Raw genomic sequence first — 14,440 nt, forward strand, 5'->3', positions numbered from 1 at the left:
TAATGCTCATCAATATATCAATATATACATTAAATCTGTTCTTCGATGTCGTTTATTCGGCATTATTCTCTCGTTCTGGATGCGCAGGAGAGTCTCGTACCTCACACGAGGAACCAGGCTACTCCAACTTTGATATCTCGGACTACAAATGTCCCGAGACGCGTCGTTACCTCCTCTGCTCTGCTATGTAGTGCCGTAAACAAATCGAAAAATCAATCACATTTCAGGGTCAGGGCATCACAACCAAGACATCGAGAAGGATTTTCCCATTGTTTGTTTACATCTCTCATCTGTTGGGTTTACTCGCTGTCAACAACGTGACAACGCCATAGCACTGTTTATCATCTGTCATCTGCAGCCCAGAGAGCAAGTCGAGATGGTCTGGTCGGAATGAATGAATTGCAATCATCAATGCATGATCTGTATGTTCATGCCGTAACGATACTTTCTACATTTGAATATTCAATTTCGAGGTATCCATCTCGTCTTCTCATCTGTGTATTTTCTTGATATTGCATTTACATCTACATTCACTCACTCGTTTTTGATCATACACGCTCCTTACAACCACCTTTGACCACTCAGTCCACCTTGACGCTCACCTGCAATATCGTCATCAGTCAATCACGTCACGATCATCAAGCGCGATCGCAAAGCTCTGGCTGGCGGATATAACTCAGAGAATCATCAACTCTCGAAAGAAGTCTAGTCCACCTACACCATGTCGAGCGAAAAAGAACATCGCTTATCAAGCATCTTCACCTCCCACCAATCCAGGTGAGCATGGATTGAGCTGAAGCTCACACAATGATCTTATACTGACGTGCTATTTCCAACAACAGGACAATAGGTATATTCATAACCTTCCTCACGACCCTCCTAACACTCAGTGTGTTCTTCTACCTATCCGTCATCCCTTCTGACTCGCTAGAGTACGAATATGAATACGAATCGGACGGGGATGGAGGGTTCGCGACGAACAGATATCATCATGATTTCGGAGGCGGGTTCATGAAGCCTCATTTGGAGGAATGGAAGATCTGGATAGGGTTGAGTGATGGGCGTGATAGGAGGGGGGAGGCGAAGAAGATTAGGCTGTTGAGCGAGGTTTTCCAGGAGAGGTTTCCTAAAATGTATGTATAAGTCCTTCTCTTCTCTGATCCACTATACACCGTCAAAGACGACCAACTTGTATATGGTCCATTTGTGGGGTGGGCAAATTGAGTTGAGTTGATGGAAGCTGATGCATCCGGATGTGCTGCGGTTGAATAGCGAGAAACGATTCGCACGAACCCTCAATGCCCCTGCTTTGGAACGACTGGCCCACTGTATAGAGACCAACACGTGTGGTAGGGATGAAGAGAAGGTGGTCCTTCTCGCTTCATTCCATTTCAACAACGCTATGACTGGCGGTACGAGTGGAGAAGATATCTGGTAAGTGGCCGATGCAGACTCTATCATCTCGATTCGAAAACCGATTACTCATCTAATCATATCGATCACAGGGCCAAATCAACTCTCGAAGCTTTCACCTCCCTAAACTACACCCTCCTATACACCTTCGAATCTATGGACACCCTAACTCTATATCAAGGACTAGGTGATAAAGTCCAGACGATCCTGTGGGAGGGCAATCAGTTAGATGCATGTTCGAAAAGGAATGAAAGCAATTGGGAGACATTCGAGAACGACCATACCTCTGGAGCATTCCAGAATCAGACAGAAGTAAAGAAATTCGGATGTATCAAGAAAGAGGGATATGAGGAGGGGATCCCATTGGAGAAAAGCTTTACGTTCCATTTTTGGCAGGGTCCCTCCAACCCCCTCGGTAGGCAGTTCACGCTCAGTCCTGAGAATTACGCGTTGAGCAATAAGGGAGGAGAGGGGAATCATTATCTTGGTGAGTGATTTGGCCTTCACCCAACAGGAACGAGATGTGATCTGGAAATACTAACCATGGTCGATAGGCTACTCGATCGAATCCCGTTGCAGAGCTGTGCCCCTCCCATCCTCTCGACACCATCGCGGAATGGCTCTGGGGAAATACGCCAAATACTTCAATACCTCGTCCTCGGAGTGGGTATGGGGCAAAGACGATATCCTTGGTAAAGCTATTTCTTCCATCCCTCCTTCTGAGGAAGGCGAGCATGAGAAATTCGAGATGATAGCTACGGGAGGACACGATGATGACAAGACTGGCAAGCATGAGGATATGTACAAGGGTATCACGAACTTGGGTAAATTGCCTCAGGACGAATGGTACCAAACTTTGGCAAGTAGTAAATTCCTGTTGGGAGTGGGGAAACCTAATATGTCGCCTTCGCGTGAGTCTGGTCAACGTCAACTGAACACAGTGGAATTTGGTATTGATGGGCGGAATCTTGACTTAGCATACGACGCGTTATGTTTCGGCGTCCCATTCATCAACCCCATCATGTCATGGAACCACTCTGATCCCGAGGACTGGACGAAATGGCATACCCAGCACGACGCTTTGAGACCCTACGGCGCACCTTACGTCTACCACGTTCAGAAGGAGAATGGGGAACAGCTCGAACAGGCTATGAGGGATGCTCTAGCAACTCCAATTAAGAGTTATATACGTGAGTTTGGTTATTTCGCAGTACATCAAACAACAAAGCATGCATGTTGACCTCTGGTTATAACGATGTAGCTCCTCCGATGACGAAAGAATCCGTCAAACAGCGTCATCGTACTTTGGTGGAAACGGACTGGAAGCCTTTTGCTATGACTGCTATCAAGGAGCTATATACCGATAAAGATAAAGAGGTGAGTAGTTGCCTTCAGTTGAAAGAGAGTATTTAACGAGTATCGCTGATTCGTGATTGTTCTACAGTTCCCATATCTCGTACTGTAGAGTGCTGCTTCTGTTGATTCGTTCTTGCTTGTACCACCATTTCAAACTTTTGTAGCATAGTTTTTACGAATTCCTTCCATTTCCTTCTCTTTTTGGGTTCATGGTTGTCCGGGTTTTGATGTTCTCTTCCTTGGACTCGGATTTCTCGTTATACAACTCGTAGATATCGACGAGGTGTATGCATCCGGGATGCATCAAAAGGTCAACAATGGCTTAGGGGACGAAGTGAGTCAGTAGACGCCGCGTCGTGTAGCTTGCACCAGTGCGATGTCAGCGCAATCGCATAAATCTGTCAGTGCAGCAATAAACCGCCCATGGACATATTATAACTGCATAAATCGCTTGATTCACTTATACACAGCCTCTCCCATTACATGCTGTTCTACTTCCTCCTTCGAATTCCTCGATCAATGGTAATGTACTTCACATGATAACTCATATAACTTGTGATCCTAATTACCGAAACACCGTCATCAGCTATCTATCTTCTCTGTATGACAAACAAAACACGGTGGCGACTTACGTTCTCCCTCATTCAGCTAGGTCAATCCCCTTCTCGAACGGTCTTAGTACTTCAGGATGATGTACAAAGCGTGGATGACTGGGGAAAAGACCACGTAAGTCAGTTAAAAGTGTACAAAAACAAGATGAAGGCGACAAGACGCGAGACTCACTACCAGGAATGTAACCCAAGATTGTCAAAAGGATCTGCAGAGCACAAAAGCGATGACGTTAGCTCATGTACAAATGGATGGACAAGCTCTCTTCACCCGTGGGAATTGATGAGGCATAGGGTCGTCGAACACTCACGTTGATCAAGAAATCAGCGTTACATCCTCGCTCAAGGAAGACACCCAATGGAGGGAGGATGACGGCGAAGATGATCTTGATGATATCAGAAGCGGCTGTGAGAGACCAGAATTAGATTAGCAAGTTGATTGAGGTGTGAAGTGGGAATGAAGTTCAAGAAACGTTGTTTGAACCGGGCATCCGGGATTAATGTCCCCTGTCGAAAGATTGATGAGTGATACTCACTGAAAGCCATTGTGATGATTGGTTATGTATGTGTAGGTGTTGTGGTCTACGATGAAAGTGGTAAGTTGTGAATGTCAAGTGATAGAATGGTGAGTAATGAGAGAGAAAAAGAAAGAAGAAGACTCTGGTTATTTATAATTTGCTTGCTCTGACCCCCACTTACGAGTATTTGATGCTGTGATATCGCTTTCGGTATCCGGTCAGGTACGGTACATAAGAAATGGCTGCAAAACTGCACAGCTGCGTCATACGTCATACCCATCAAAACGTAACAAAAAGGAGCAGAGGAATTTGCCACTCAGACCAAAAGCTACTGTAAGCTGCCAAGATCAACCTGATAAGCTAATAACACGTCATTCTCAACCCTGGGACGCCACGTGGTTTTATGGTGGGGTCTCCGCATAGGAGATGGAAAGTAGGTCCATGCATTTTGGGACGTGTTTTCAGAGATGAGAGATGAGGGAGTCAAATGCAACCTGATGAAATGGTTATTCATCATTGAAATCAGACTGTAAGATGCTGAAGGATGATCCGAGGTGCGATCATAGAGGACAAGTGACAAGATGACCCAGAACAACACCAACTCGCCAGCTACGACCAGAGCAACTGGCAATACCACTCCCAAGCGACCCGTGGCCACCCCTCGAAAATCATTACCTCTCTCTGGTCCGAGCGTGTCTTCGCCCTCACCAATAACAAATCCAAAACCACAACCGAGACGATCTCTTCCCGTAAAGCAGCAGCCCAGTCCGAGATCAACATTGAAGATAGCTGCGAATGGACGAGATACTCCCATGGCAGGGCCATCTACTCCAAGATCACTCACTCCAAAGGCTACAACTCGACCACAACAAGGAATACCATCTCCAGCTAGAATACCTTCGCCTCTGCGCCAGTCACCCTCCAAGCCACTTACGCCAAAAGAACCTTCTCTATCTTCGGCATCCTGGGTAGCTGATCAGCCTTTGGGACCAAATGGCTTTCCAGAGATATTCAGCGAGCCTACAAATTGGGATGATCCTATTACAGAGGAGTACTGGGAACTGAGGACGGAGACTGTCAATGGAGTGGAGGATGGTGATGTGAGTGTACTGACAGGTCTACTTGTGCTTTTGTGCTGGGATTTTCCCATTCACGCAGCTAGCATAGACGAGATGAGGGTCATAAATGCTGACACTCGCTCAGTCTCCATACGCAGCACTGGAAACCCACTACCTCCGTCAAATAACGCACTACAAGAATCTCCTCGTCAGGTCCCAGTCAGCATCTTCATCTTCTCTCCACGATCTCCATAGTCAACTTCATTACCTGCAAAAACGATATAGCGAGTTGGAAGCGGAACATGCTAAATGTGGTCTAGCCGATAACGCCAAGAGGGATGAAGTCGAATTTGAGAAACGGGCTGTGAACTGTATCAGGAATGATAGGGCTGGTGCGTTGAGAGGGATGGACAGAGACGAAAGGGTAAAGCTGCTAGGTCTGGTTGCTGAAGGTGAGCGTGTCTGTTATCATTATGAATTGTCGATGCTCAGGGTGAGAGTAGCTTGTCACCCTTCCGACATCAATGCGCAGATAGCAATCCTTGAGAAATATAGGAGATCAAGGTTCGATATTTTATCAAGGACGGAGGAGGCGTTGCAAGTGAGGATATTGGGTCTTTTAGATGTCAAAGATATACTCAAGCTCAGGACTGTAAGTGCGACCAGGCATACCAACCCTCAGCTGACCTCTGTTCTGCTTAGATATCTAAAGGGTATAGGCTAATCACACGGAACGACTCGTTATGGAAGATGCTGTGTCGACAGCTTGAATGGAGAGACTGGGATGGCGAAGCTGGCTTGAGTCATCTTGAGAGTGTACCGCAAGGTGGATGGTATGTCAGCGTTACCCTTCTAAAGCCCAACAATCGCTGATATGGTAGACTTCAGGGAGGATTTATGCAAGAGTCTCTGGAAAAGGGAAAGGAATTGGAATGCTGGTCTGGTATGTCACCTTGTTTTGCATATGGCTCTAGCTCACAACCCGTGTTCTGTCGATAGGCCCAGAAGGTGTTCATGCTCAAAGGCCACACCAACTATGTCACCTCGCTGCGGCTCAGAGGGGACGTCTTGATTAGTGGTTCGTACGACGAAACGTAAGTCGTCCACCACCTTTGCCCTTCTCGGGGTATACTAAATTGATCGGATCGCAGTATACGGATGTGGCATCTCCCTCCTCTTCTGACCCTCACGCCATCCTCTATCCCTCAGCCACTGGTCATGCCTGCGAAATCCGTATCATGCCTTGACTTTTATCCACCCGAGGAAGTCTTTGTAGCGGGATATCATGATATAGGACGAATACAGGTGTGGAAGAAGAAAGTTGACGAATGGCAATTGCTGAATACCCTCTCCGGCCACCTGCATGGGATAAGGGCAGTTGCGTGAGTGCACACCCGAGACAATCCCACTAGGTCGGCTGATATATTCGCTTGTAGACTCAACGAGGACTACCTGGTATCGGCAGGCGCCGACAAAGCCCTGGTCATTTGGTCATGGAGAACAGGGGAAAAGATTGTTCGATTCGGTCAACAAACCAATATATGCGTTGGTATACAGCTCATCAATGATTATATCGTCTCTGTGACCGTGGATGGAGTGATTAGGACTTTCAGTATCAGGAAAAGAGAGATGTTGGCTCAATTCAAGATTTCTGATCTGGGTAAAAACCTTGGGGCAGGAGTAAAGGAGAAAGAATGGAAGTTGAAATTGAAGGATGTCGGCGGTGGACAAGGAGGAGTGGGTATGATAAATTGGTTTGAGGGTCAAGGGAAATGGATGACGGTGAGTTGTCTTTCTGCCAATACTGATATGTAAACTGACCAGTTTGCAGTGCGCAACGAGGGAGATGATCATACGTCTATCATGGGATGAAATTGAAGAGACAGTCCCTCCTACCGGTCCTATCACCGGCGCTTCCACTCCTGCGACACCTTCTCCAGCTAAAGGAAGAATCAGGACCGTCTCTTCGTCTTCTAGGGCACTGCCAATCACAACTACACCTACCAAACCACCCACACATCTACGACAACGGACAACTTCCGGATCTACTCCCACTTTGGCAACCAAAAGATCCGCACCAAGCTTGGCTTCAAAGGCAATGTCTCCAAGTCTCTCTTCCCCTGTTTCAAGGACTATATCGCCAGCTACGAAATTGACGAACATATCTTCCCCTGCAAACCCTATGACTCGCTCTTTATCCGGTACAGCCACTCCGTCGCCATTGCGAAGTAAAGGAATCGCCGAAGTTGGTAGATCCTCAAGTCCAGTCACCCAATCTTCGTCCCCTCGCAAGTCGGTGCTTTCGTCTCGCAGAATTTCCTTGACAGCGAGTACACCTGTACCTGAAGAAAATAGGTCGAAGCCCACCAAGGTTGAGGGGAAGAAGCGGATCATTCCCCTGCTTACCAAGCCTCCCAAGATATTGGAGCTCGTCCATGCGCCTGATGTGGAGAAGGGCGCGATAGATGCCAGACGGACTAGAGTGGTCACTTCGACTAGGTTCGCAGCTAGGTCTGGGGCTGATAGGCATGTAAGCTACTCATTTTCCCTTGTATCCCCTAAAGGATATAGCTAATGAGGTATGTAGCTGTATGTTGGTGTACCTCGTCAGAGTGACTCCGATCAGGGAGAGGGAACAGATATGATACCTGTCTCTGGAGCTTGGCGGGACAAGTCGGAGATGCTGGATCTACAGACACCTGGTAAGAATCCTATGAGCTTGGTACTGGACAGGGAGAAGTTTGTTGTGAGTAGTCTTATCCAAAAACATTTCGACTGTCTGTCTCACAAGATGACATGGCTGATCTTGTGGTCGTGTTAGTATGGCTGTACGGACGGAAGTATTGTGGTGGTTGGATTTCTAGGTCACGAGTATACGACGGAAACGAATCATAATGTGGATTAACCTGAATTTCTCTCGGGACACGGAGGGACCTGTTATATCGTGTTGAAGTGATTGAGGATAATGATGATAACGATAATTATGAATGTAGTACGATAATTATGAATGTAGTACGATGTCACGTCTTTATAATGAGCTTATGAATATGTTTTTAATTTTTCGATACAATAAGTTGACGCTTCGCACAGATCCATTGACCTTTGTATGCTCGATTCCTGAACTGATGGATGTCTACTGTATCCCATACTACCCTGGCAAAATACATACTACATCTTAGGTTGTTTCCAACATGATCAGGACCCTACTGACACCAGGCCTGTTTGGTACCTGAACTGCAAATATAACAGTAGATTACCAACAGAAAGATTCCTCAAAGTACTCAATCCTATTACCTCCGACTTGACCTTCCCCATTCCCGTACATCTCACATACGCTCGAGCGAGTATCGTCCATCAGGATCGCAGGACCACAGGCAGATACGGCCAATCTCTCGCTTCCTATCAAGTCGTTCACGGAATTTTGGATGATCTCTCGGATGGAAGGTCTGCCTTGATGGATGGTGAGTGTCCCTGCCTTGTCGTTCAGGGCGGATGACTTGAGTTCGGGTGTGGTTCTGGGATTTGAGGAGTGTGCAGAGCTCGTATCTTGAGGAAGGTTGTCGGGTTTCTCCGTCAGTGGGGTTGGCAGATCTACCTGAGGGCTGGAAGTAGCAGCGGGGTCGATGTATTCCAGCGAAGCAACCGACTGCCCCTCCTCCTTGGTCTGTTGTTTTGTAAGGTACAGATCAATCTTGATAGGTATAGAACCGCAATGACCCATCTCGAGGTACTCCCTCATTTCATTATCCAGTACGTCCCTCGCATAGTCCCTGCTCTTGATTATCCAGACCACCCTGATGCTCTTGACGGTAGGTTCGGGCAATTCGATGGAGAGATGTCGTAGCTTGTATAAATACGGTAAGATCGATGTGATCCCTGATCCACCAACAACGAACAACACTCTGTCAAATCGTTCAATCAAGTTGGTGTGCCCGTATGGTCCCTCCAATAGTAATCTCAGGTCGATCTTCCTATCTTGGTTTTGGAGGATCTTGCCCTGCCACCTCCTCGTAGCTCCCTTCAGCGGGGCCACCAGAAAATTCAAAGTGGTATCATTTTGATTGACTCCCCAAGAGGCTAGAGTGAATGGATGATTTTCCCATGGTTTGAGCGAGTAGGGCGTGTAGATGAAGTAATATTGACCTGGTTGAGGGACGATGCGAGTAGAGGTGGTAATGGATAATCTGATTAACCCGTTCTCCTTAGTGGAGGAGGGAGAAGGGGACCAAGGGATGGTGGCGATGGTGTTGTGCCCGGATTTGCCGAGGGCTTTGTACGTTAGAACTATCACTCGGATCACACGGATGAACCTGTCCATGGCCTATGAAATGCAGTCATGATGTACGGTAAGCCCATGATGAGTGGCGTTCTAGCATGATGCGCAACTTACCCAGACAGCCACACTGGCCCATATCCAGGGATCATACGCCCCATCCCATATTTCGACGTGGTACCAGCATGTCACGAGCGTCACCAACGCCAGGCCAATGTGAATCATCAGGAAGAGCTCGTAGAACTTCTCACGGAAGGGTCGGACAGAGAATGGGATGAGCAAAGACATGACTATCGTTGCCTATCGACGATACCATATTTAGATCTCAGCGTTGTGGTTCTGTCCAAGTCAGTCTCGTTATTGTAAAAACACGGCTTACGATAACGCCTGTCCACCAGTATCGTTCTTTCATCTCTTCAGCTATGTACCCTCTTTCAAGCCATGTGTACCCACTGCGACGCGCCGACGAGTCAGTACCACTAGACGATGATATGTCGAGAGGAGAGGATGACTCACGCAGAATGCACGATAGCTTGAAGGACGGCGATTCTGGCTACCCATCGATGAAAGAGGTTGAGTGTACCTTAAATGACAAGACTTGTCAGTTCGCATTATCCTTATTTGGGGTCGAGTGATAGCTTACTGTAAGACCACCCAGTCATCCAAAGAATGACGTCGTTCCTCCCTGCCAAACACCAAAGGAGAGGTAGGTTGTAGAAACACATGATACCCGTTCGATCGCTTAGGTACCTTATGATTTGGGTATCTCGTTGGCCGTACCAGCTACCAAGCAATTCGCGATAAATCAACGACCAGCCACTAAATTATGCGATAAGACAGATCACACTCACTAGACATTCTCATAGAATATATCATATCCCACCACCGTGAAAACAATGTTCAAAGCCACATAAGCGAATATCTAAGATAAGATCCATCGTCATCAAGATCATTCGTCAGCTACGAGGCCAACGCGAGATGTATCACTCACAAATAGCCCTTGTAACCTGGTAGGCAAGCTCAAGAACCCCCAAGCAGAAGCTTGAGAATGTTTGTACCCGAACAAAGCCGGAAGCTCAATATGTTTCCTATATAGTGTGTACCATCTTCCTCTCAAGCTGCTTGAATGGGCAACCGCTGACGTCTCTTGAGGTGACGAGGGACCATATGATTGTACGAATATTGCGAAGATCCGATTCATCGTGCCGACCAGGATGGCTAGCCCAACGAGGATATATAATCCCCAGCCAAAGCCGTGGTGCTATATGTAGATACTGGATCAGCGACTCTCCTCCGCAATTCCACGGAAGTCGTACACTCACGTAGTTCTCCTCGGTCGTCCAGGCATCCTAGATACATACGTTGATCAGGTAAAACAGGCCTTACACCTTGATGGGGACAAGCAAAACTCACGTCGGTTCTCTGACCCGCTCTCCAGGCTTCCTCACTCAGCACAATCGTATTATCAAACACCGTACCCATAATCGCCGGATCAATCGTGTTGATATCTTCCATTACCTTCGTCTGGTCCACTTCCGCTAACAATTCCTGCCACGAAGGCAAAATTGTATCACCATATTCCTCGCAATACCCACTCATCTGCTTCCACCCCGCATCTTGCTCTTTCTGGGTCTTGCACCATTTCATCGTCGACATCGCCAGACTGGTCGTATGATATACTGAGCCGCAGAGACCTCCATAGTATGTAGCATTGGGATCGATATCGCCAAAAGTCACTTGGGTCAGAGCATCGTTTATACCCTCTACGCAGTTGTGGGCGGGGTTTTTCAGGGAGATTTGAATACCTTCTGCTTTGATGGTTCTCAACAGAGCTGAAGAGATGATGAGAAGTGACGTTATTGATGGGGCGAGGGGAATCATGGTGGGAATGATTGGTGTTTTACCCAGCTTGAATGGGATCTTGTGAGCTGTCGAGTTGCAAGTCACTGGCTGAAGAGACCCAGACCAATGCCTGATTCATATATCCCTCTCTGTTGGTTTTTCCTATCGGGACGACGAAGTTTTACCATCTGAAGACTCATTCGAAGATTTTCATTGGTCGTTGGTCAGTCCGAAAACCTTCGGTTCACCTCTTCCTGCCCGTTACAGCTCTCCCGCTGTGTCAAGTCATCAAATCCATTCGATTGGGCCTTGCTTCCTTTTCTCCACGAGATTGTCCAGAAGATAGTTTGCTTCCGTCGAGGGTAAGGAGATTAGGATCTTCTACCTCATCAGCTGAACACGATAATTCACATCGTTCCTTGGGTGAATGGTTAGTATCGGGACTAACGTCGGTGCCGAACAATCACTGAATACTGATCACCGCCGACAAGAGCCGTATCTTCAGCTGCTGCTGGCCTTTTTCAGACTTGAGCCGGATCTCGTTTCTGTATCATTAGGCTAAGTCGACCTTGTGTTTGTCCTGTTCGAGTAGATCTAGCGTAGGGTCCAGGAACATCGGCCGATAAGATAATTAACTGATGAGAGATCTCAAGTGTGATCAGCGAAAAGGAATCTATTTTTGGAAGAAAGGAGAGCGATGCCAAGCCTGGAGATCCTCACAGAAGGCAAACGGAATTCACATACTTTGTTACTTAAAGGCTCGACCGAAATCTATCCGATCTTCTTAGCTTATCAGATAAAGAGCGATTCGAATTCGTCTTGCGGTTGCTGGGGGTATGTTGAAGTCTCTTTCCGTCCCGCGTTCTTTGGAAGTGGACATCAGCCAAGGAACACGTCAAGTCCCTATCAATCCATGAGAATTGAGATCTGATATTTAGCGATCTACACTTGAGTTCAGGGATACCGGGCGACTCGTACATTGCTGGTCAGACGAGTCAGTCATTACCCAGTCTTTGTTCGCAGCTGGGAATACGCTGTCCATGGATCGCAGAGTAGTGCATGAGCTGATATTGAGTCACTTGAGCACAATGTTCCTGACCACGGCCGAAAGCGACGAGAACGAAGATCGTCGACGATATGCTCGTTGACGAGGACCACAACCGGGTGTGAATACTCCCGTGTGGGCTTGCGTGTATACTACTACCCTAGATCTGGGTTAGCTTAGCTCGCTAAGTTCATGGAGGCGTGTAAGTTTGGTTGAGCATCTTTCGGGTAAAGCAGGAATGTTCAGAATCGAATGTATTAACTTATCAGATTAGAGGAAAGGAGACGGCCGAAATCAAAAGCGCGATGGTGGGGAATGTGACGTGGACTTGTTTTTGATCAACAATTCAGTGAGACGCGTCGATCACGTGCACAAGGGAACATGAGTACCATCAGTATCAGTATCAGTTGATGACGTCTGAGACGGTGTGATCCTAAGATGCTATGCAATAACATCAATCATCTATGGCATCACTCTGCAAAGCGGCACCAACAAGTATAATGAGCATATAGCTCGAGAAACACAGAGAGAAAGGTACTGTATGATACGATGATATTCACCTGGTTCATCCGTGGTCCGTCCGATGGAAGGATAGAGAGGAGAGGGGGCAGTGGTTCAGGGATAACCACCACTCGTGCTGGTGAGTCACTGTGTCAGCTCGACTGAGACGATCGTAAGGTCAAAGCTGATCTGGGTACTGTCCAAGCGCAGAGTCCATATCTGTGCGTGATATCGTCTCTTTTCTAACACACCATGACACCATGGCTGATTGGATAGGCATCGGAATGGTAGTATGGAACAGGACCGCCTGCGAGCACTGAGACTAAATGGAGAGGCCTAGGGGACGAACCGAAAATGTGAGTGCGCCTGCTACTACGTGTTGCTATCCGATGGTCATCCGTTGCTGACCTATACTGCGGGATGATAGTGCCGGTTCGACAGGTGGATTCATAGGGTTGATATCGGTAAGTCGAACCATCAGCGAGTACCTCTCAACAGTCGCAATACTAAATACAGGAAACACCATTAATAGGGAATAGCAATATTCCTCATCATATCAACATTCATCGGTATCTACCTGTGGAATCGGTATCGCAAGAGACTACCTCAAAAATCCAGATCACAAAGGCAAAGCGGCTTTCATAATCCCATACCATCCTTCTCGTTCTCCCGTCCGTCCACCTCGAATGATCCGTACGCCCAACCTGAAGATGAGGTAGACTTGGACTTAGATCCGGGAGAGACACCCAAAGCGTCCAAATTCGGATTCACTAGACCTGTCTACTCGAGACAGAGATCATCGGAATGGGAAGTACCCACTGAAACTCGACGAAATCCATTTGAACATCCCGAAGAAAGAGGATGGAAAGACAGGGTGGAACTGCCGAACGAACCTTCCGAAGCTGCATTACCACTCAGGACCAAATCGCCCAAACCTCGTTCGAGATCTGGTAGTACGTCTTCAAATGGGTCGATCTCAATAACGCAAGCAAAGGGGAAGGGGAAGGACAGGGTGGTCAATCCATTTGAGAATCCATATAATTACGACGAGTCTAGACTTAGTCCGTCGCCTGACCCATATTCTGCTCGACGTCAGAACTCCACGTCAAGTATCGATTCTGCAGAAGATGATGTACCTGGAAAAAGGAGGGCGAAGGAGGGGTCGAACACCCCCACTGGGTCTGGAGAGGAGAGTGAGTCGAGTGTTAGAGTCTCGCAGATTAGGGAGGGGTCGAGGTTCGTAGAGAGGTTTGAAAGTAAGGAGTCTCTGGCGTTATCGACAGAACGATCATAGGGGTACCGCTTGTTCTTTAACAGGAAAGAAGAGAAACTCGGAAGCAGAGTCCAGATTGTTACATGTAACAGTAACGTAGGAGCATAATATCCATGTATGTATACTATTCCATCGTACGATGTGTCAGGCCCGAGATTGTACAGCTGGACCAAAGGCGATTCTCCCGAACTACAAGCGTATCTGTGAATAGTCGGGATGACCCCCGCACGTCAGCGTTTCACCTTATCAACCAACTTGACCGAGAACGCTGTTCGATCATGCGCCAGACTGGCCGGTCTTCTGTGCCCTTATCCTGTGCCTGCTATAGCGTGACTAGTATACATAGTGTCTCACGGACTTCTAGAACAGCATATGAATCTGGTGAGATGAGCTATGACGTCCTGGACGGGATAACTGTCCGGACAAGGATATGAGGTGGTGAGCGCAGCGATGATAGTGAGGGGGCTTGACGGTGATATCATGGTTTCTTTTGAGAGTTACGCTTGTTCACATGCATCTTTGAACTCAAACAGGAACAGACGTCACAACATGC

At 47.4% G+C, this 14,440-nt stretch overlaps 4 protein-coding genes across 4 annotated transcripts; 3 read left to right on the plus strand and 1 right to left on the minus strand.

The window, feature by feature from the left end:
* Window positions 1–721: 721 nt before the first annotated feature.
* On the plus strand, window positions 722–2,878 carry I302_102100 (uncharacterized protein; the record flags this gene model as incomplete). The annotated part of the gene is made up of 8 exons (XM_019187479.1): window positions 722–777; window positions 843–1,133; window positions 1,273–1,434; window positions 1,506–1,900; window positions 1,968–2,324; window positions 2,391–2,603; window positions 2,675–2,790; window positions 2,858–2,878. 8 exons carry the CDS (start codon window positions 722–724, stop codon window positions 2,876–2,878), a joined length of 1,611 nt encoding a protein of 536 aa, XP_019050357.1.
* Window positions 2,879–4,476: 1,598 nt separating this feature from the next.
* I302_102101 (uncharacterized protein) lies at window positions 4,477–7,858 on the plus strand (the record flags this gene model as incomplete). The annotated part of the gene is made up of 11 exons (XM_019187481.1): window positions 4,477–4,995; window positions 5,099–5,405; window positions 5,457–5,605; window positions 5,656–5,786; window positions 5,842–5,896; window positions 5,953–6,047; window positions 6,105–6,335; window positions 6,390–6,735; window positions 6,785–7,483; window positions 7,541–7,699; window positions 7,775–7,858. The coding sequence occupies 11 exons, from the start codon at window positions 4,477–4,479 to the stop codon at window positions 7,856–7,858; spliced, it is 2,775 nt and encodes a 924-aa protein (XP_019050359.1).
* A 348-nt stretch (window positions 7,859–8,206) lies between these two features.
* I302_102102 (uncharacterized protein) lies at window positions 8,207–11,107 on the minus strand (the record flags this gene model as incomplete). Its single annotated transcript, XM_019187482.1, has 9 exons — window positions 8,207–9,274; window positions 9,344–9,526; window positions 9,606–9,678; window positions 9,743–9,809; window positions 9,870–10,009; window positions 10,078–10,148; window positions 10,218–10,487; window positions 10,549–10,575; window positions 10,640–11,107. 9 exons carry the CDS (start codon window positions 11,105–11,107, stop codon window positions 8,207–8,209), a joined length of 2,367 nt encoding a protein of 788 aa, XP_019050360.1.
* A 1,555-nt stretch (window positions 11,108–12,662) lies between these two features.
* On the plus strand, window positions 12,663–13,908 carry I302_102103 (uncharacterized protein; the record flags this gene model as incomplete). The annotated part of the gene is made up of 5 exons (XM_019187483.1): window positions 12,663–12,753; window positions 12,825–12,835; window positions 12,906–12,970; window positions 13,042–13,078; window positions 13,147–13,908. The coding sequence occupies 5 exons, from the start codon at window positions 12,663–12,665 to the stop codon at window positions 13,906–13,908; spliced, it is 966 nt and encodes a 321-aa protein (XP_019050361.1).
* Between the last annotated feature and the right edge of the window lie 532 nt (window positions 13,909–14,440).

This window comes from Kwoniella bestiolae, chromosome 1, assembly GCF_000512585.2.
Source record: "Kwoniella bestiolae CBS 10118 chromosome 1, complete sequence".
Lineage (NCBI taxonomy): Eukaryota > Fungi > Basidiomycota > Tremellomycetes > Tremellales > Cryptococcaceae > Kwoniella > Kwoniella bestiolae.